Consider the following 23,924-nt stretch of genomic DNA (forward strand, 5'->3'; position numbering starts at 1 on the left):
AAATCTAGTTCACTAAAATCCAAGTGCAACTAAAGTTATACACATGCATGTTGGTCAATTTTGCATTGCCAGAAATAACATGTCACTTAAAAAAAGCCTGATATAACATGCCTATCGTACAAAACATTCCCAAATTGACATGCAATTTATTTCAGTGTTGCAAGGTCATGGAAAAAAGTCCAGTAACTAGCCCTCTGTTGGAACCACCCAATGAGCTTAATTACAGACTTGTCTATAATGAAGACTCTACATCAAATACTTTCTTGAAAACCTACTCAGCACCCTCTAGAAAAGTTGAAAACAGATAAGGTACTTGATCAGTGCAAAGATACTTACAGTAGAAGTTCCTCTTTGTTCTTGGGTTCATCATTTGGTGATGTTTTCATCAGGAGTCATCATGCTTTTGATCTTTAATGCTATTCTTCCTCCAAGGTTTTCTGTCTGTAATTTCCCAAACAGAGTCACTTGTACTAATAAGCCATTGTCCCATACTGTTTCCCTTTCTGTGAGAATGTTACCCTGTAGATCTATTTCCTGTCCAAAAACACTCAAAACGAACAAACTCTTCTGTATGCAAGTGAAATGTGCTACTCAAATCCTCTGCTTAAGCAGTTTGGTTAAGGAAGAAATTGCCTGATTAAAATCAGCAATCATCTATCTGCTGGTGGCTCTACAGAACTTACAAGACCGAAGTTTCTTCCCAATGAATGAGCTCCTCGAAGTTGCTAGCATCGTTTCTTCTTACTAGTTTGTGGCTAGAGAACTATTTGCACAGGAAGCATCCATGTGCTGTGTGCAGTATAAAGACCCTCCCAAATGCCACAGTAACAAAATCCCAACTATATTTTCAAATCAGGCTTAAGTGTGCTTTGAAGTACATAATGCTTTCCATTCCTGAAAGGACAAAGAGATCTACATTGTCAAAGTTTATTTTTAAGCTCATGTGTTTGCTAAGTGCAGTGGCAAGCAGGCTTTCTGTGCCTGGAGTACCAGGGCTGGAACCTATTAATGCAGACAGATGAATCGTTGGCTACATGCCATATAGGCTTTTATTTCTTTTTTTTCACCTTATCTAAATTGCATTAATTATACTTTTTAAAAATCAGGAATGTTATCAATTTTCTGAATTTGTTTGTTTTTATTTTATCTGAAAGCAAGGCAAGAAGAAGGAAGTTTCAAGTAGCATTTCTAAAGAAATTTAGTTAATTAAAGGTAGATTCTCTTTTTGGAAGGAGGATGTGAGGGCATTTGCAGATGGTAAAAATGGAAATAAACTTTAAATAAGCAGTGAAAGATAAAGAATTAAGGAGACAAGAGGAGAAAAGAGGAGAAAAGAAGAGAAAAATAGCAAAAGTGAGAGCAAAGAGAAACAGGAGAGAGAAAGAGACAGAGACAGAGAGAAAAGACAGCGAGCCTTGACTATTTGCAATAATTCTTACCATATTTTCTTATTGTTGGGAAAGCAAATTACTCTGGTTTGTTTAACCCCCTACCAGTCTGCTCAATCCACCAAAATTAGCCTACATGTCATCTAACACCAGACTAAGACTTGTGGAAACACATTATTGCTCTATTAAAGCCATAACAAAATAGGGCTGGGCAGTGAACATTAGGTGGTAGGGTGACTCTGAAGTAAAACAATCTGTATGATGGAATTTCTAGCTCCAATTTTAAACATCTGGTTTTGATATGGTAATAAATGTGATAATATACCTTAAATACCAGGCTCCATGTAACATAATCCTTCCAGATGACCAAAACAATGAAGCCTTTTCAAATCATACAGGAGATAGATGAACAATTTATTTTTGTTCACATATAAAAAATATCCTTCCTGAGCCTGTGCAAGCCTACACACAAACAACTTTGCACACATGCCTGAGGTATTCACACATGTGTATATATACACATACACACACGCATGCATGTGCAAGCAAGAGCATTATAAGTTGACAGCTGAATATTCCAGAAATAACAATAGGTTTTCGCCGAGCTCTTCCTGTGCTTCCTTTTCTGTGCACTAAATTTTAGAAGGCTTAGCTGAAGTTGAAGGAAATGGGAAAGGGAATGTGAAAAATAATCATGTTAATTGGACCAGACAGAGATGTGAACCCCTGACCTTTCCTTCATTAGTACCATCTCATGCTATAATCTGATGAAGTACCCAGCCATAGCAACCTGAAGAACAAACTAAATCAGATTAACCTTATCCTGTTAAAACTTCATGGAAAAGGACTTCTGTATTTCAATATCAAATATTCCCCCAATCATATTCAACATCAAGTAATTCAGGGCTGTGATTTGTGCTAAAGGAATATAAATTAAGATCCCTTTAAATTAACACTCAAGCTAAATTAGTTCAGGCTGAGTACCAGTCAGCCCCTGTTTGTGATCCTAGCTACTCAGGAGGCTGAAATCTAGGGATCGTGGTTCAAAGCCAACCTGGGCAGAAAAGTCCATGAAACTGTTATCTTCAATTAATCAGCCAGAAGTGGAGGTGATATAGCTTAAGTGGCAGAATGCCAGTGTGTACAAAAAAGCTAAGGGAAAATGCCCTGGCCTTGAGTTAAGTCTCAATACCACCATTTAAAAAAAAAAGGCCAGACACCCCTGGCTCACACCTGTAATCTGTAATTCCAGCTACTCAGGAATCTGAGATAAGAAAATCACAATTAGAAGCCATGCCAAACAGTTATGTCCACAAGATTCTTATCTCCAATTAACCAACAAAAAATCAGAAGTGGAGCTGTGGTTCAAGTGGTACAGTGCTAGCCTTGACCTAAAAAGCTCAGGGACAGTGCCAGGCCCTGAGTTCAAGCCTTAGGATTGGCACCAAAAAAGAAAAAGGAAGAATTTATTCAATTGCTGGAAAAATATTAAGCCATGAACATGTGTTGACCTTTTCTATTTAAGGAAGAGAAAATCCTCTAACTTGTATAGTCTACTAGTCTGCTTAGCCCACAAGCCATCTAATGCCACAGTAAGACGTGATAAAACACATTATTACTCTATTAAGCCAATAAACAAAATACAGCTGAGCCACAAGCATTATGTGGTAGGGTGATCCCACCATTTGCTGGCCTTTAATGTACATGAAAAGGCTGTCAGGGTGGAGGACAGAGAAGATGGGTGTTTGCTTATGGGACAAATGTCACTGGGAATAACAAATGAGAGTAGATCAAGATGAGGTTGGTTGAGGGCTCTCATAGAAAAAGGAAAGATTTTTATCTGGTGTATGATTCATTTCCTTTTATCAAGTAGCTACTAAGCCCCAGGCCTGCACTAAAAACACAATTTTGTGTGTTAAAAATGAAAAATATAAACATGTACCACAGATAAGGGATTAGTTAATTAGGTTTGGCAAGGTTAAAGTTGATATCTGATTTGAGTTTGGATACGAAATTGTAATTTGCCAAGCAGACAACAGGTGGGGAAACATGCTGGGCAGTGAAATCAGAATGTAAATCAGAGTACACAATAGTCAGATGTGTGAAATGGCAAAGTTAATCAGGGGTAAAAAAAAAGTGCACTTATTGGAGTCTAAAATTCTAGTTGAATTTTGGAAAGAACAGGATAATTTGGTGCAAGTTTGTCCCCCTTACTCAACCATGTGAACCATCCAAAGGGAAAAGCTAAGTCTTGGAGACATCACCTAGATTACTAGTACAGAATGAGCTGATGATAAGCAAATTGCATTGCCCTGGTGACCCCAGCAAGGGTGGATGAATACATCTCACTCAAGTGGTATTCTGTGCTCTCAGCAAGAGGTCTCTTTCAAAGGATGTTTGGACATCAAGAATATCCAAAATTGATTCACTCCCTTATTTCCTCCTAATGTTCAAAGCTTCATGAGTCAGGTGAATGGTATTTGGAAACCCTGGCATGAAATAAAAACCCCAAGTGCTCTCTCCTGGTTAGAGCCAAACCCAAACCTTTCCAAAGGCGTGAAAACACGCAGCCACAGTGGTTTGGTTTTCCTTTCCTATGCTGCTTGCTCTCCTTCCTGGTGCTGGCCAGCACCACACAGAAGTCTTGCAACATGAGCCAGTTCTTTGGAATTTTAAGTTCCGCCAAAAAACAAGAGGGACTGGAAATTTCGTGAGAAGTTACTCTTAGGAGATTTCCATCCCAGATTCCCAACTTATGTGGCTCAGATAAGCATCTTTAGTACATTGCCAAGCCTTTTGAGGTCCACTAATACACTTATTTCCACTCATATTTCTGCACAGAGACCAAATATAGGTTGCTGCAAATAGTTTATGCATGCCAATCCAAGATCCTCTTACCTATGTGGAAATGGATTTAGAACACTACTTACAACACAATATATCTCCAGACCGTGTTTAATTTTTTAGATGAGACATATTTACATATTTACATTTCTCCAAAATCAAACCAACCCACCACAAAGCAATCCTTCAATCTGGGTTTTCTTTTATTCCCCTCTAAGGAACTTCAAAATATTATATATTGGAGACAGATAGAGACGTATAATGCATCCATATATATTGTTAAAAGTGTAACTACTGTAGACTCCTGTTTCATTTGAAAAATTATTCTCATAGATACAACCGCAATCTCACTAATAGGGGCACTGCTTGCATTAGTCAACACACCTCCTCCAAGACTCAGTGATCTAAAACAAGAGGCATGTATGATTCACTATTCTATGGGCCAGCATAACAATCTAGTCTCATCTGGGCTCATTCAAGTAGTCAGATGCATATTGGATAAATGACTCATGAGTCTGACAGGGTTCTTTAACATCAAAGATAGTTGATTGCAGTCTGGCCTATATTAGCCTTAGATGAGAATTAAATTCTTCTCCTATGTCTTTCATTTGTAAATGTCTTTCCTGTCCCTCCAGCAGGTAGGTATCCCAAGGACACTCTTGGTCTAGGATAATTTCATGGTTCCCTGGTGACAAAGAGAAGTGGAAATGTGTATGTTTAATCTAAAGCCCCTATTTAAATCAACTTGCAAAAGTCACTGTGGCACAAGGAGGGCGTTCAAGCTCAGAGTCGGTGTAGGAAGGTTCTTTTTCCAAAGGAAAATTCCAGTCATTTAGGCCATCAATCACACACAAAATGAGAAAACTGTCCTATTCAATTACTTAGATGCTATCAGGTTCCTTAATCAATGAGACTAGAGTTAGTTTCAAATATCAAGACAAAAAGGGAAAGCTAAATCCCAAATAGAATTGAGTGGCAAATATCCCAAGAAAAGACAAAACACTCAGTATAGTGGCCATGTCAAAGGCAGAGTTGAAAGTACAGCCAGAGACAGAAAGAAATAGGGAAACAGAAGAACCAAGTGAAACCACCAGGCAGAGTAGAAGTAAAGTTGGCAAATGCCAAAAAAGGAAGGGCTGGGTGATACCCCTTTGGAATAATTTTAATGAGTATGACTGATTGGGTAGGAACGTCATCACAAAATCAATTGTTGCAGGAGATGAGTGACTGGAAGGTTATCCAAGAAGGATGAGGAGTTAACTGATAAGCATTGGATCAAGAATGCACTGGCTACTCACTTCTAGCCAATGGTTTCTGTCTGATACTGAGCATCTAATATGACCAGGTGTCAAAATCTAAATTTTTTTTAAAAGCCTGAAAAGTGTATTTGGTGTTTCTTAATTTCAGTAATACTATGTAAACCATTTACAGGCAAGATTGGCCCCCAAATTGTTACTCCAGCCACGGAGGTTTTAATCTCTGGTCAGACTTTCCAAATTTTTAGTATTTTGAATACTAATGAATTTGAATACTAATGAATACACCAATGAATTAAATAATCTACAATTAGAATATAACCATAACACACAAATGATTGGCACAGTCAAGAATACCAAGCATCTGATTAAGTGTCCCTGGAAGTATTTCTTCTTATCTCCCAAATGGTTGGTTGTTCATTTGTTTGCTTGAGACAGGGATCTTGCTTTACAGCCTAGAATAGCCTGGACCTTGCTATCCTCCCACCTCAGTTTCCTTTTTGCCAGGAATACAGAATGAGCCATCATACCCAGCTCCCCAATAGTTTGATCTCCCCAAGAATGTTTCCAACCTCCACATGGAATTTCTGTGTGTGTGTGTGTGTGTGTATGTGTGTGTGTAAATATGAATGTGTATGTGTATGTGTGTGCATGTGTACCAGCACCATGGCTGGTTCTCTCTCCTTTGCATTTGCTGGGTAATTTGAAGATATAATTTTAATTGTTGATAGAGTTTTGAGGACTTCTCTGCCCCGGCTGACTTCGAATCTCAATCCCCCAGGTATCAGCCTCCTGAGTAGTTATGAGTACAGGCGTGAACCACCACCACCCAGCTCACAGTATCCTTAAAGCAATTTACTTTTGATATTTTATGACACAATAACTTTCTGTCTTGTAAGTATATTGTTCTAAGAACTCTATTGGGGTAGATTTGCTGAATGTAAACCTTCTCCTTTAGAGAGCTTTTTCTATAGTGTCTAGAAGATTTATGTATGATTTAGCACTTGTAGTTCTCCGTTTTGTTTATCCAAAAGACTGCTTTCTACACTGCAGCTTCCTGGATTTCAAGTTTATTGATTCAGCTTCTCAGCTGCATGGTTGACTCCTTGGTTCTTGTTGTTTACTCTATAGGCAACCTGGAGAGAAGCTCTTTGAAATCCCCAGATCTATTTTTCTGCTTTAGGAAAGCATCTTTTCATAGGCATCTTATTCTTGGCATTGCAGGGGGGGGGGGGGAGCGGAGGGAGAGATCATCCCATCGGTTTCCAGAAAAACACGATTTACTTCAATGGTTAATCCAAAGGCACAAAAAAAGTTGTAAAGATAGTTTTCTTTAGTTTCCTCACCTAAGTCTTCTAAATACATCTTTATTGCTCTGTTTCAAGATTTTTTTAGTTGGTTCTCTGTAAATATGAATGCCCATTGCAAAGCACAATGTGCTTTTGTATGCTACTCTATTGTGGATGCACACACCTGTTCTTCTGCTTTAATGCAGCAATGTGAGGAAATTTTTATACTTCTCTGTATCAGATACACCATTTGTGCTCCTACTTCTATTCTCTTTACCTCACCGGTGTCACAGATCACACACACACACACACACACACACACACACACACACACACACATACACACACACACACGCACACCTCCATCTCAGCCACTGACTTTGAGACTTAACCTGTCATATAGTTTCATACCTGTGGCTCAACAAGCAACATTTCTAGAGTCCCTAGTCTCTCCCCCATTATCAAATTTAGGTTCCAAGAGCATACAATATAGGCGGCAGAAGGTGGAAGATGAAAGAAATAGTGTGTCTTTTTAGAATCATCAGTCCTAGGATCCTCAAGAGTAAAGAATTGAAGGAAGGCAGCGGTGGACCTGCCCCTGAGCTGAGAGATGAAGGGACTAGGCCTTTACTAGCAGCCTAGTATCCTAGGAGCTTTGAAAGGCTGAGGCCATTGCAGCCTGCATGCTCTTCTGGGTAAGACCCAGAACAGGCCAAGAAGAAGCCAAAAGCATGGAGCCCAAGTGGAGAGGAACAAGGTGGTCCAATGACTATGGCAGGGATAAAACCCAGCAGACATTCCAGTGGAATAACTAATCTTAGCCCTGGCACATGAACACCCCTGTGACAAGGTACAACCACATCTCCCTTGATTACTTGGTTAGTTTGTCCATCAGGACAATGGGGACAATGAATAATACACTTGTTTTAAGCTGAATCATCTCAGAAGCCACATTTTTGGATCATGAAATATTGGAGTCTTTATCATACACTGAGCAGGCTGCAGGCAACACATTGTTACAAAGGCCTGCAGCCCCCAAATACACATACACAGCTAGGAAACACACTCGAGGGGAAAGAAAGAACAAAAACAATACCAACAAGCCAATTCGGCTCCAATGGAGAGCTGAACGGGGACATCATGATGACTGGAAACGAGCCAGGAGACAGGACACAGTATCCAGGACAGGACCACTGAGATACATGGCATGGCATTATAGCGGCTGGGCTGGGCTAAACAGGGCCCTAAGCAGGGGGCGGATCCACAGGACTGGGATTCAGTAACCTATGAGCCAACTGTCCGCCCCTGTCTCTAGGGTTCCAGACACGCCCATCACCTGGGAGGGCTCCCAGGAGGCCTTCCCCTCCCCCAGCATGAAGACAAGATGCCAGACCATGTGGCCAATATGGCACCGGCCAGACCTGACCTTCTTACTTCATTCTCAGAGTAACCTCAAGCAATACTAACTTCATGGAAAAATAATATGAATGTTTAATTCAAACGTAAGAGATCCAAGCCTGGCACTGGTGAGATGGGAAGGGAAAAGAAAGAAAGAAAGAAAGAAAGAAAGAAAGAAAGAAAGAAAGAAAGAAAGAAAGAAAGAAAGAAAGAAAGAAAGAAAGAAAGAAAGAAAGAAAGAAAGAAAGAAAGAAAGAAAGAAAGAAAGAAAGAAGAGAGAGAGAGAGAGAGAGAGAGAGAGAGAGAGAAAGAAAGAAAGAAAGAAAGAAAGAAAGAAAGAAAGAAAGAAAGAAAGAAAAACTTTACAACTTTGGCAAGGGGGGGGGTAGAGATGGGAAGGGATGGGAAGGGGAAACAAAGGAGGAGGCAACGATGCTTGATAAGAAATGTACTCATTACCTTGCTCATGTAATTGTAACCCCTCTGTATCTTATTTGCACAATTAAAAAAAAAAAAGAAAGAAAATGGGGGGGGGGGAGAAAAAAGGAAGAGATCCAGGGATGACAAGCTAGGACACACAGCATCCTTGTAGCTTCTTTTCCTCTACACACAGATTTTATGATTTGCATCTTTTGCCTTCACCCCCACTATCCCCCCCCCCAAGAAAAAAAAAGCAGAGCATGAGAAAAAGCAGGATTTGGAAAAGGTGATCAGATTGAAGAGTAATTCTAAGGAGCATGAGAAGAATACTAAAAGAATTAATGAACAATACAAAGCTAATCACCAAGGTTATGGTTCTGAGCAACTGGGGATTGGTCTTGATGGGAATATCAATGGATGAATATTGTAATGAATATCTTAATGTCTACCCAAGGGTCTACTAAGGAAGCATTTATCCATAACCCAAGGGTTACTAAGGAAGCATTTATCCATAGAGTCCCATATTCCATAAGCAACAATCCCAGTGGTGCTAAACATTCACTTTGGATATTAACAAATGCTTGATAAGAGAGGAGCCTTTTCACAATCAATATGAAGAGAAATGTAGGCAGAAAGAAGATACTATAGTCTTCACATACATGGAGGCTCACCCACATCAAGGTGAGAATGGATTTGAAGGGTCATCAGGAACACTAAAGACCATTTTAGGACTGAAATGGGAAGGCCAAATTTTCTCTCTGCCATTCTACTAATCTTGCATAATGGTTAATTAATTTAATCTAATATTGCATAGTGTTTAAGTTGTAGTACAACCGCTAACTACTGGACTCCCTTGCCTCCACAAAAATTTTCATTGAACTTAACCTTAAATCCGATGGCCAACTTTTGTGAGAGCCCAAAGACTTGCTTTCTATGACTCTTTTTTTCACTAATATTTTTTGGGATCAGGAGAAGCTTACATTGCATACTGAGCCAGATGGCTTGTCCACTCCCCAATTCATAACCATTCTCCAAATTCATCACTTTCCATGGACAAAGGGAGCCCACTTTATCCATAACTCAGAAATGTACTACCCAGGCTTCTGCATTTTTAACTTTAAGAAGTCATCACAAAAGCTGCTATACCATAATTTTTCTCCACAGAAAAAGAGCATAAATTTTTTCCTATGAGACTCAATAAAACTATTTTTGAATGAGATATAGGCATAAACATTTTAGTTTCCTAAAGTGTCTTTTGCACAAAATACAATACTCATGATGAAGGAGCTCAATTCTTTCTAAGTGCTTTTATGCCTCAAAGGATCTCTCCTTTTGGAAGTTATTGCATTTATTATCATTCTTATATTTCTAAAATTTTTTTACTAATATGTGGCTCATCCTACTAGACCATAAGCAAGACAGTCTGGTCTTGTTTGATATTAGGTTATCTACACTAGGCATAAAAGATCATTGCATGTTTTTTTTTTTTTTTGGTAAGTGAAAAAATGATATCATGACAACAAACTAACATTGTTACCTTCCAGTGGATACAAGTCATAAAAAAGACATACTTAATTCCTAAATTCCAAGCCAGTGCACCAGATATGTTAGCAGAAAACTAGGGCAGTTAAATTGACCTCAGATTTGTGTCAAGTAAGACTAAACCATAGTAAAGGTGATAGGAAAGTTTATTAGAAAAGAAATATGGTAGAGGGGTAAAGACACACCCTGTGAACACAGTACTTCAGCTAATCTCACTCACTCTGCCCAGTCCGCAGGGTTACAGAGATTGGCCTCGGGTTAAATAGGAAGAATTGGGGTCCTAGAAAGTTGGCTTTCTGATTGGTGAGTCTGTTTCCTATAAGATTATGGTGGGTGCCAAAAATTTAGTACCCTGTCCTTATCTTCTCATTTCTTTATCCTTGTTATTTCCTCATTCTTTTGTAGACCCCTACCCCTATTTCTTTGACAGGCAGATTTTGATTTATCAGCTTATCCTGGGAACAAGGTATATAGGATTAAATTCCCTGACTGCCTGCTTTTCTATTAACTTCTTTCAATATCATCCCATAGGCGTGGAAGACAAAAATTATTCCAAGGGGGGGGAGTAACAAAAATAAGAGCAAACACCAAGGTGTGACATTTCCCTGCCTGAGGTCACCAAGGTAACTTCTAGTAGTGACTTGAGTGGGTTTGCATTGAACTGCCCTCTGCTCTTCTAGAACTTTCAGACTGTAATTCATAGTGATACTGCCTACTCAGAACCACTGTTATTAACCCAGTGCTTTTTTTGAGAGCCACAAAATTATCCAAGAAACTTGGTCCCAGCATTCCCTGACTTACTTTGCTCCTGAGAGATGCTAAATGAATTGACACCTTACACTGAAAAGTGGCACTGTAGGCCGAAGCTTCTCTTCTGAAACAAGTGCTTTCCAATGTCTCCATTGCTTCCACGGAGCATTTAGTGACTTCAGACAGGATCATCTCTGCACTCAACAGCAACATGAGCTGAGTTTCCAACTTTGAAGAACATATAGAACAAACAGTAGTGAACACGCATGCACAGACCCTGCAACAGTAAGGGGCTAGAGTGTCAGCTAGGGACTTCACACTGTCCCAGAACGTCGTGCACAAGTCAAAGGGGAAGTAAGGAAAATTTGACTTTTTATCAAATGTTCAGGTGGAGATGAGAATGAATATAAATTCTTATGTTCTTACCTTCCCCTCCCCCACCCCAACCCCGTCCCAACCCCCATCCCCCCCACCCCCCACCCCACCCTCCCACCCCACCCCACCCCCCGTGTCTGGAGCTGCCGGTGTGAATTGCTAAGAGCTAGAGAATGAACCTGTGTCTCCAGGATCTCCATTAAGTAGCTTAGACAGGAAAATTAGGGGATGGGAAGAAAGAAATAAACATTTCTTTTTTTGTCTGAGCATCTGGGATTCAAACCTATATCACTACATAAATACTTTTATAATTTGTTTTAAAATACAGACTTTAAATAAGAAATTTCTCTCCCCATTGTTCGTGCATAGTACACTTCTAAAAGATGTTTACAGATATAAAGACCTACACTCATGCAATGCAATGAATCTTCCATGGCCCACACAAAGCAAGAAAAGACAATATTCCTATAAAAGGTATACAGATTAAACTTGATTAGACATGTTATCATTATTCTCTGAGAATTTGCTTATGTGTTTTTGAATACTAAGTCTTCTCTAGGATAATAAGTCTCAACTGAGCCTCTGCAACATAAATTCCAAATTAGTGTGGCTCAGGTCAATGGTATTTACTATGAATAGACTTGTGAATAATCTCTAATAAGTGATCTCCACCTGTGATCTCTAGCAAGTGACCATCCTCCTTCCCCATTTACAAGCCTACAGCACAGCAAGCAGTTTGCATTCCCAGAAAGATGCCATGGACTAACCTCTCATTGCGGGTGGGTGGGGGGGAACCCTGAGATTCATACTAACAAGCAAACCAGCAGAACCTCCTTATTTTTTCATAAGTTTATTTAACAGATACACAATATATACTTCTGAAGCATCAGAGATGGTGTTTGAAGGAGAAATGGAGGCAAGGATTTGAGAAATGACAGCAATGACATGCTAAGAAACAGAAGCTCCTTGGACAGGTTTGCATTTCAGAGGCATCTAGAATTTCTAAGGAATTACAAGGAGGGATAAAGAAAGAAAAAGTCTAGAACAACCATAAATTTTGAATCATGGCTGAGTAAAGCTGCCATTTACTGAACAGTTCTGGAACTAAGTGTTGGATGGTTAAAAAACTGAACTGGGAGTATGGTCTGAGATCAAAGTTTTAATTCTGTACAGAGACAGAATTCAAAGTGATCAGATGAGATGAAATCCTTCTAGGAGGGAGTAGTGAAGAGAATTGAGAGAAAAGAAGCTAAGAAAGGATCAAGTCTTGGGTGTTCTAACATCTAGAGAGTGCAAGAGTACAATGATAAGGGACTTGCAAGGAGAATGAGGGAAGGTGAGCGGAGGAGAATCTAGAGAGCATGGTGCTTCTGAGACAAAAGCAATATTGTCCAGTTGGTGCTCTACAGCATCGGCCAGGTTTCCAGTTCTTTTGCTTTTAGTGTGTTTTTCAGATACGGTCTTGAGCTTTTGCCTTAACTAACCTGGATTATGATCCTCCTACCTTTGCATCCTGAGTTTTTGAGAGGATGGGCATAAATCACCACACCCAGCCCCCAGTTGCTTTCTGTGTGTACTGCACATGATGGCTTTTTGGGGAATATACACAAACAAAACACAACTGTGACACCATCATTGAATTCAAAGAAAATGCAAGCACATAAAATATAGGATTGCCTTCTTTAGTGATAAATGAAAAATGAACAATTAGTATGTTACTGTACTTTCACAATGCACACATGAGCTACATACAACTAACACAGAACCAAGGACTTCCTAAAAGTCAAGACCAAGTGCCATTCATTTCCTAACAGCTGCTCTTCCCTACATTAAGAGAACTATATTCTGCTTACATTCAGAAGTGGGAATCTTAGAGCCAAAGTCTCTCTCACACACACACATACACATACACATACACACACACACACACACACACACACACACACACACACACAGAGTAATCCCCTTGAGAGCAAACGCAAATCCAAGTACACACTGCTATGACTCTCACATTCATATCAATACAGCATACATCTTTTTTAGAATGATCAACTTAAAGCTAAAACATGGCTATGACTGACTCTCACCTTGAAAGGTATGAAGGAGAAAAAATGACATAAAATGCATACTAAGTAGGTGGTTGCCAAAAATATATCTTAACAAAGTCTAATTATACCCTGCCTCTTGGCACCCATTTCTCCTTGAGGGAGCCTAGAAAAATGTCATCTCTATTTCTATAACTCCCCCCAATTTTTATTTTTGCAAAGAGAACTTGACATGCCTACACATCATTCTGAATCCTCTCCTTCAAACATTTTCAGAAATTGTAGAAAGTACAAAAAGGAAAAAACAAACATGCATGCACACATGCATGTATATAGATACACCTGAGCATGTTTACAAGCATATGTGTACTTATCCATGTGGGTATGCACAGACATGCACTAACCATGTACACGTACGTACACACACACACACACATACACACACACACACACACACACACATACACATACACACAGCATTCTTCATTATTCTGTTGCTCCAACAAGGTCTCAGTAGAGTTTCTCAGTGCCCTCTAGATTTTCCCCATATATGCTTGTGGTACTTCTTTGGTAATTATTTATAAATCACTTGTAGCATCAGTCAGGTTTTTGTATTAGAAAACTCTTCACATTCAAATATAGAAACAGTTGTGCCAACTAGGGTCATGGATTTTCTTTCCTAATGGTCCTCCATCTCCTCTAGTTGGGGAATCCAGGGGTGTCAGGAAGAGCTATCCTGTGCTCAGCAGTTTGTCACAGCTTCCAAGATCCCACCGACACCACCATGCCCCTGATGGCTTACTTTGTCACAGCTCGTTTGTTATTTCATCACCTCTAGCCCTAATAAGACAGAGTAAGAAATCTGTCATCTTTCCTTAGTAAATTTACAGAAGAGAACTGAAAGCGTGGCCCCCTGGGCCTGCACATTTTCATTATTTATTGTGAAGCCCTGGACCTATCACTAGAAGAGGGGAAAGGACACAATTCATTTCCCAAGCACATGTCAATGAGACCTCTGGACGGCTACACTATTCCTTCAGTGCTACCACCCACAATGTGAGAACAAATGGTCTGGTTTTGATTGTATCCATTAGTACAAGGCTGACCACCCGTATCAGGTATGTTCTCTGACATTTACCAATTAGGAAACTGTTTCATGATGTAAAAGGAGGTTTGCACACAGGGAAGTACTTTGCAACTGTAAGTGTTACATTTTACTAATTATCAAAACTACTAAGAAGATCCCTTCCCTTTTTTTGTCTACTATATATAAACTTGGATCTTACAGCCTAATGATAACATGAAGATATTTAACAGAGATTTAACATGAAACTTGATCTAAAGATGTCTCTACACTGATTGAGGAAAAATAAACTTCAGTGGGGGATAGTTAAAGCTCTCATTTCAGTGGGAGGAGGACTAGAAAACTAGAGAACTGATTTCTCCACCACCTTACCTGGGAATCTGCCTGTTTCCTTGACAGATCTACTATCAGGTGTTCAAAATGAAAGTACAAAAGGTAAACCTAGTGACTCCTAGATTCAGATACAGGAAAAGCAACTGTGTTCCATGCAAAAGCATTCTTAGAAAAGAAAACACTGCTATGGGAGTCTCCAATATAAATGGACATCAGAATCTCCCAAAGAGGTGTTGTTAAGAACACAGCTTCCCAGGTCCCAGAGCATCTTGTTTGACTTATTTATAAGACCTGAAAATTTACATCTCTGACAAGTTCCCTGCTGGCTTAGGGACCACATTTTGAGGACTACCAGAATATAGGGAACTGTAGGAATGATGCAAATCTAGGAGGAAATGAAGGGCAGACATTGCGCCAGTTTCTCCATGATCTCTCATGTGATATGAGAAAATCTCAGGCCCAGGTGGCAAGTTCCATGCCAGCCAACATCGTGAGACCCTATCTCATAACACCAACAGGGTTGGTGATAAATAGATGATAGATCACATAGATGATCAAGAGATAGGTAGATTAGACAGACAGACAGACAGACAGACAGACAGATAGATACATAGATACATAGATACATAGATAGATACATAGATAGATAGAGATGGTGGATAGACGGACAGATAGAGAGATGACACTCCCCACTCCCACTGTGAGAATGGTATAGCAAACATAAAGGCTAGTGTATTCATTCCCTAATAAGAACACATTGGGCAGCTTTAATCAGCAGGCATTTACTGACTCTCAGTTCTAGAGGTTGGAAATCTAAACATAAGGTATCAGCATGGATGATTCCAGCCTAGTCCCTCCTTCTTGGTTTGTAGGTCAATGCATTCTTATATTTTGGCATTGTCTTCCTTCTTGCATGTGGCTAATCTCCTTTTCTTACAAGGATGCCAACCATAGTAGATTATTATTCACCCATATAATTTCATTTCAACTTAATTAAAGCCCCTGTCTTAGCCAAACATGGTGGCATACATCTATAATCCCAATGCTGAGGTCAGGGGAGGGCTGAAATAGGAAGAAAATTATACATTTGAGGCCAGCCTGGTTAGGAGAGTAAATTCCAGACTAGCTCCTGAGCTACAGAGCAAGAGCCTGTCTCAAAGAAAATGACAAAAAGACACATCTTCAAACATAGTCACATTCTCACATACTGCAAGTGGAGGCTATGACTCCAATATAGAAACTTGAAGGGATGATAGACTCTACTCCTTCCCTAACAGCCAGTGCACTGATGGGGGGGGGGGGGGGAGGAAGTTAGCTCTGTTACTGAAGGAAGCCAGCAGCCAGACAGTAGGTTCCATGGGAGAACACAGCCACACACACACCATAGAATGTCCAAGGATAAAAGAGAGCAGGAGGGACTTATTTTGCTGGGTTTGGAGCAATGAGAAGAGGACACTCGCTGCGGTCTGAGGGAGATTGTGGTTCCTGAATGACTGAAGCATAGTTGTTGCTGAGCATAGAAAATTAAGACATAGTTTAACCTAATTTTAACAGATTAAAACCCAAACGCTTTTTTAAGTAGGGTGCAGTTAAGCTTCGAGGAGCTCTCAAGCTCTCCAACAGGGTTTGTCAGCAGGGCCACTATCATTTTGCACTGAATAATTCCTCATTGTAGAAAGCTGTCCTGTGCATTGGAGGATGTTGAGTAGGTGCCTGATCTCTAGTTCTACGTAACAGTACCACCTGCCCCTAATTGGGACAACCACAGCAAAAAAATATCTCTGGGCCCTGCCAAAGGCCTCTCCCTGTCCTGGAGGTAAAGGTGGGTGTTAGAAAGTTATTCATCTGAGAACCACAGTTCCAGAGGTTTCATTTCATAAACTCCAGTCACATGACCCACAATCTCACCAGGATTCTGTGAAACAAATACGATTTGCACTCTTGATAAAGACTCACAAACTTGTTGAAATCTGCTCACTTACACATACCTGAAAAGTATGTCTCTCAATCTCATATCCATATCCTTTATTTTTGAGGGGTGGGTGGAGGGCTGGCTGTCTCCGTGTCCTAGAAAAATGCAGAGAATCAAGTCCTAGTCTTCACCATCTTCATCCCAAGTGACTAAATGCCATGAATCCAACCTTCCAGCAAATTGGGATAATGAAAACATCTCAGATTTCAGGCCCAGAGGAACACAGCATTAGTAGTGAAAGGGAGGCTTGTTTTCACGCCAAGATGCTCATGCCTGGGGCAGCATCCAGCCTCCCTGAGGCCTACTCTTTACTGTAGCCTGACAGACAGCTGTCAGGCAGCAGCTTCAAATTGGCAGGGTGTGACAAACACACCCAGGCCCTTGCAATTTGATTTATCAGGCAAAGCCTCAGCTTGTAAGCCTGTCAATTATCATCACCAAGGTGCCAGACTGATTTGGGTTCACTTGTCACACACAATGAAATACTTTGTGTTAGCAGGGAAAACCCTTTTAAGAGGGAATACAAGTCTTGTGGGTTTGTATTTCCTTTTTTACTGAATGTTTCTTGGATGTCTGAGGTATTTCACTACTTCAGAGAAAGTAAATGAATAAAACGATGTGTCTAAAGAATGTTCAAGGAGATGATTGAAAACATAGTTAGCCAAGCCAAAGGAGCACCTATTGATTCTTTCATGTCACAACTTTTGTAGACCACGTACCTCATGTCTTGTTTTGGTCCAGGTACAGGAGATAGGGCATGATCCCTATCCTTCAAGTTCTCTCTGGCAAGACACTTAATCAATGAATGACAACACTGTGGTACTCAAGTGCTGGATATAAGAAAAAGGAGTAAGAATGTCAAATAAGTAACTGAGAAGAAAAGAGAATAAACATCCAAGGATGCCCTATTTAATGAAATCATCACCGAAACAACTCTATCTGCTTATAGTTCAACATGAAAGGCATCTTCATTCACTAAAATGGAATCCATCAATCTTGCTCATACAGTAGATCTCGGGGGTCCCTGTGGTTTCTGTCTTCTTCAATTGACACAAGATAACTGTTGAAATTACTGCTCAATATTCGCCTGCCTTTCTCCTTTCAACAATTCTTTGTGATTTGTCTTGTCTTCAGACTGTTCTAGACTAAATGAGTCTTCTCCTTTCTTGTTTTTATCCTCTTGTTGGTACAAGATGCAGTCATTTCTTACTGGCTAGCACTGTTTTTGCTCAACTGTTAAGTATCTTTGCTTTTCCTCTCTTAGACTTTCTTGGATGAGTTTGCATTTTATCAGCCAAGAGACACTGAGCACTAAACAGAGCCAGATATTTATTTCTGATCCTGCTAATTTTGCTTTATTGTGGCTCCAACAACAACTCAGGTAAGATTTCAATAAGGACTTGTTTAAAGCCTGCTTAAATGAAAAAGAAGGAGGTGTCGATCACTGTTGTCCTTTCCATGTAAAATGCTATCTTTTCTCAAAGCTACACTTCATACAGCACTGGAATTACTCTTGAGTCTAAATTAATTGGAAAGGAACAGATTAGAAACCAACAGGAGGATTTAGCAAGTTGAATCAGTCAGTGAATTTTATTTTGCCACAAATAAATGCCAAGATACAATTGGAACAAATAAAGCTAAGTGTTTAAAAGCTGGCGTTTTATGAGAGGAAGAAGAAACATATGAGCTCTATTTATTAATAGCCTTTTAAGTTCAAGTAACTCAACTTAATGTTCTGACCTAACAGTGATATCCAATCACCTTCAAATGTCCAAGAGTCTCATTCCTGGTTCTGCCAAGCAAGGAAAGAGCAAAGGGAGGAAATGAATCTCCTCCTCTCCTAGTTAGTCCAGGATGTGTCCTGTGCTCAAACAGAATCAGCCTAATTCAAGTGCTCAACACATCTGGTGAAAGGTTGAGAAAAGTACATGAAAGTAATCCATTTCCCTCATTTACTTTTTTTTCCATCTGATTGCTTTTTCTCTCTTGTGAGAAACAAAGCAGAGTATTCTTCAGGCATTTTCACCCACTCAAGCACCAATGGGTAAACTCCAGAGAAGAAATATAAAAACGAGTACTTCATTCAACATGCATCATCTTCTCCACCCAAGCTGGCCATACTTACAAACACTGGAAATTTACAATGTGCCAGAAGCTATTCTTTGTGCCTCACTTCCATTTGCACAGTTTGCACCTTTATCAACCTTGTGAAAACCCACAAAGGAGGACTTAGGAAAACTGAAGCTCACAGAAGGGATGGAGTAACCTAGCATTATACATCTATACAAGTCATCAAACTAGGATTTGAATCAAGGCCAATGGGACTCCATATGTCCTGAGCATTCCTATTGACATGCATCTCTCTTCTTGGATATGCCATATGCATTCCTCTGAGAAGGCCATTCCTATTTATTTCCATTCCTGTCATCTTCCCATCTCCTCAAGTCTCAGTTAAATTCCTCTCTCTTTCACAGACCTTAGGAGTCTAGTCTCTCAGCAATCAACTGCTTACTTAATCCTATGTGCTTCTTTCCTTGGCATTTAACAAATGCAGCCTTATGCTGCTCATCTGTTCTGCAGCAGGGGTTAGAAGCCAACATAAGCTGTTTTTCCACTGACTATTCAGACATTTGTGTCTTTTCTGCTAAGATGCATGATAAGAAGAACAGATTGCTTCATCAACCATTCGCTCCCTGAGGCCTAACACAGTAACCAACAGGTACTGGTACATTTTTAATATTTTTATTAAATAAGTAGATATGTAGAGGGGAGTTGAGTCAAGATATCTGGAAAAAGAAGTATCTCATGAAAGTAATTTACTATATACAAAGATTAACTCAGGCCCAATGTGTTGGTCTGAGAAAGGAAAGGAAGGGTAGTTGTAAGTGCTACCTGTCCCCTAACCATGGTCTCCTGGCCCATCACATTCCAACCTCATTACTTTAGCAGAACTTAGTTCAAGGTCTTAGGACTTCGAATTCTTAAAGCAAATAATTGAAAGCACTGTTTCATTAAAATATCATCATAAAATCACAGGGGATACAAAGTGATGCTTCTTTTTAACCCAGGCAACAACAACATATAGCAATAAATGAGCACAGAAAGCATGTTCTCATCTTGAGTAAAGCAGCCAGAAGGCAAGGGACCCATGAGACATGAGGAAGAGAAAAATCATAAAACCCTGACAAGACAGACAGACTGGTCTAACTTGCATGGAAGAGAGGACAGCATTACAGGCCCATATTGGATAGTCCCTCCAGGCTTCCTAAGCTGACTGTGGGATATTTAGCTATTTCAAGTAGGGATAGCAAGTGAACTATACACAGTAAGATGAGCTGGAATGATTTTTTTGGTTTGGGTACTGGCTTTTTTTTCTATTGTAAACATTTTTCCTGAGTATCCTGTGGATTTCCTATTTTTACCAATCCATGTTCGGACTTCTTCACAAGGTCATAGTCTTCTAGAAATTGAGACATAAGTTTGTTTTTTGTGTCCTTAAATGTTCTGCATTCGGCCCTAGTAGACTCACATCTGACATAATGATGACACCAATATAGACCTTAAGAGATCATGGGGGCGGGGAAGAATCTCACAGAGTTATTAATGCTGATTTTTTAAATGTTTTTGCTTCTGCTCCACAATATTCCAGTAATAATATCTTCACTGATAATTACAATTTAATCAAGGATTCCCCCCAAAAAACCTTTTGTACTTTTAGAAGTCTTCCATACAAATTCTTACTTCAGAGAATGACACTTTGAAGAATTCAAGGTCAATGAAACTTGCCAAGATCCACATAAACAGAGTACCCCTAGACATCACAAAACAAAGTTGAGGGCTCAACCTTTTCCAAAGGAAAACAGATAAAACATGAAAACAATCTGGCTCCTGCAGGGGCCCACTGGTCCCCCAGAAGAATACGAGATGCACCTAAAGCAACAAGCACTGATTGGCCTCCAAGTTGCCAGGAGACAGAGTTCTACATTTTTATGCCTTTTCACTGCACCAAAAAAAAAAAATTAGATATCCAGACCCCATGCAAGAAGTCATCTGTTTCTTCTTTCCTTTTGTTCTCTATTTTTAAATTGACAAATGTAAGGATATCTATTTATAATGTTGAAGATGATGTTTTGAAGTGTGTAGATGTACTCTATGGTGCATGGTTAATCCAGGTAATTAACACATACATTGTTTTACATAGCTGATGAGAAATTGGAGAAAAGGGAACCCTTCTCCTGTTGGTGGAAAATAAAATTAGTACAGCAAAATTATGATCAGAAATATAACTATTGGGAAAAATATATACATATATACATATATACATATATGTATATATACATATATACATATATGTATGTATACATATATACATATATATATATATATATATACAGGAAATGAAATCACTATGTCAAAGAGACAGCTACAAGTCTCACATCCAATGCAGTACTATTCACAATAGGCAACATATGAAATCAAACGTGATGTTTACTAATGGACAGCTAGGTAAATATGGCAAGGATTACTATTCAGACACACACAAAAAAAGATGATGTTTAGCCGGGTGCCAGTGGCTCATGCTACTCCTAGCTACTCAAGAGGCTGAGGCTTGAGGATCGCAGTTCAAAGCCAGCCTGGACAGGAAAGTCTGTGAGACTCTTATCTCCAATTAACCACCAGAAAACCAGAAATGGCTCAAATGGGAGAGCGCTTGCTTTGAGCTGAAGAGTATAGGGACAGCGCCCAGGCCCAGAGTTCAAGCCTCACAACTGACCAAAAAAAAAAAAAGAGAGATGACTTTTAATGACCTTCCTCTTCTAGAGGACCAAACCGTGATATTACAGTCAAGACTACTTTTTAAATGGCTGGGCACTCTTTAATCCAAGTATTGATTTTTAGTATATAGTGAAAGCTGATTTGCACTCATTGGTGCCCCTATAGTAACATGAAGTTCTTTTTATCATTCTGTAGATTTTAAAGTCACTAAATTCACCAGATCAGTTTCTGCTACAAATGATGGAAACCCAACCCAAAGAATTAGAATGAGGAGCAAGCCGTGAGGGATGCCAGGCTGCAGTTATTCCTGAGAACATCGGAGTGGAGCCTTGACCCTGACCAGAGTGCTCTTTGATCTCTCACTTCTGCTTTCTTCCTGAGTTCCTGCTTTCTCTGTACAAGTTGCCCCTGTTCAGAAACCTCAATCCCCGTCTTATGGATTTGCTCATTTTCCCTATTCCCTTAGTCAACCTTAGAAAAGACCCTGGAATGAAGTGGGTCAGCTTGGGTCCCATGCCCACCCGTGCCCACGTGTGTACATTACTGGGATGTGAAACTTTCACCAGACATACATGGTACAAGTGGAGAGTGAAAACTCCAAAAGGAAGGGAAGCTTCTAGAAGCAAGGAGGGTAGCTGGTAGATGTTGGTGGTAGACTCCTACACTGTCTGCCATGGTTCAGCTATGATTTGACCCCTACGTTCCATGTGTTAGAGGCCGGAATGCCTGTGTGGTGACAAGTAAGCTAATGGAAACTGTGAGGAGAGGCTTAGTGGGAGGTCCTGGGGTCAACCCAAGCCACACAGCTCTAGAAAAAGGAATGAGGTCATTCTCAACTGACCTCTTGTTATCAAAGCCGGAGCAGAGCCCCACCCAGCCCCTCTCTGCTTCCTGTCTGGCATTGTCATTGTTTATTCCCTTCTTCCTCTTGGCCTTTGCCCTCCACCAGGATATAATATAGCTATAGTATAGTATAGATCAGCTACATGCACTTCTTAATAAGTAGCTGCTCAAGTATTTATTGTTATCGTGACAAAAGGTGGACCAACACATAGTAAAACTCTGCTGCAAAATTAGGAAAGTTGTACATTTAAAATTAATTTAATGTTGTTATTATTATCTGGACTTAAATTTTCATTTGGCTAGGCCATGAAGAATCATTGCTGACCAAGTACCTTAACAAGCATAAACCTTTATAAAATAAATATAAGCCATCTATCACACATTTTGGGAAATACTCCTTTCCTAATTATCGAGTCTAGCCAATCTGTTTCTCATGATGTTTATACACAGGTCGTATCTTTGCCTGTCAACTGTGTTTCTTGGGCTGTTCTTCTTTCCATCAATCTTTCCCTAGCCCTGCTTTCAAAAGCAGACTTGAAAACCACCTTCCCCAAGGCAGCTTCTGGACATCTCCCTTCTTTACTTAGCATCCCCAATGCTTTGACCTTAGCACTTTTTTTTTTCTGTTACTGTAAGTTTATTCTTTTTATCAGGTAGTTTTCCCTTCCTGAAACCCATTCCTGAAGGAAGTCTTACATGTCCTGCATGAATGAGTAACTTATGCATTGCTTTAACTTGTTGTACAAACTGGTAAAAAAAAAATGATACTAACATAAATTCTAATGGGATGCTAAAGAAAAAAAATATTATATTATCTGTAATCAGTAAATGTCATTAACTGCCATGTAATTAATGAATGTCATTTATTTATCCACTGCAAATATCGTTCTAAGCCTCAGCTAATTTCAAGCACAATTCAGCATAATGTCAATTAAGGGTTGGTTATTATATGCCACTATGAGCACTGCATTTGGCAATGCTGGGAATATGGATCTAAGAAAGAAAGACCTGCTGATCTCCTCACCTAGCAGAAGTAAAGGAGTAGCTTACAGAGTAACTAACTTAAAGGATGCATTAGAAAAGGAAAATGGGTAGTAGTGGAACCTTTCCAACCTTTACAACTTTCCCTGAGCCTTCCTGTCTGTGCTGGAAGGATGTGGAATGCTTCCAACTTATTCTTTTGTATTTCCTCATTAGATCATGTATAATAGTTTTCTCCCTGCTTTTTTCCTTTCTGCCAACCCTCCATTTATGCCTCTACACTTATTTTGACTAAAACTCTGCATATATGTATGTATTTTTTCTATAAAGCAGTCAATAGTTACCTATTAAATGAGTAGATAAATTAGTGTGTATGTGTGTGTGCCAACATGTGCAAGAAAGAGTCTTGTTAACCTTGCTTAGAGATTGGTGTCTTATCTTGCAATGGAGTGGTGTCACCGCTTGTACAGAAGCGGGTAAAAATTCCAGTGGTACTTCATATGGAATACTAGAGGTGAGCAGAGGATAGACTGGGAGAGGCAAGAGGAGTCTCGTGACAATATTAATATTCTGGGCAAGAGATGGTTAAAAACTATGAACTAAAGTAGCAGTAATGAGAAAAGTCAGT

The 23,924-nt window shown here is 39.7% G+C and overlaps 1 protein-coding gene across 1 annotated transcript in view; it reads right to left on the reverse strand.

Moving 5' to 3' along the window:
• Positions 1-720, reverse strand: part of Kcnk2 (potassium two pore domain channel subfamily K member 2) — a 174,399-nt gene extending 173,679 nt beyond the window's left edge. The window contains exon 1 of the mRNA XM_070041436.1: positions 337-720. Coding sequence (XP_069897537.1) covers positions 337-370 — 34 coding nt within the window. The 5' untranslated portion in view covers positions 371-720. The remainder of the gene's footprint in view (positions 1-336) is intronic.
• Between the last annotated feature and the right edge of the window lie 23,204 nt (positions 721-23,924).

Source organism: Dipodomys merriami, unplaced genomic scaffold, assembly GCF_024711535.1.
Source record: "Dipodomys merriami isolate MVZ:Mamm:240054 unplaced genomic scaffold, mDipMer1.0.p SCAF_31, whole genome shotgun sequence".
Lineage (NCBI taxonomy): Eukaryota > Metazoa > Chordata > Mammalia > Rodentia > Heteromyidae > Dipodomys > Dipodomys merriami.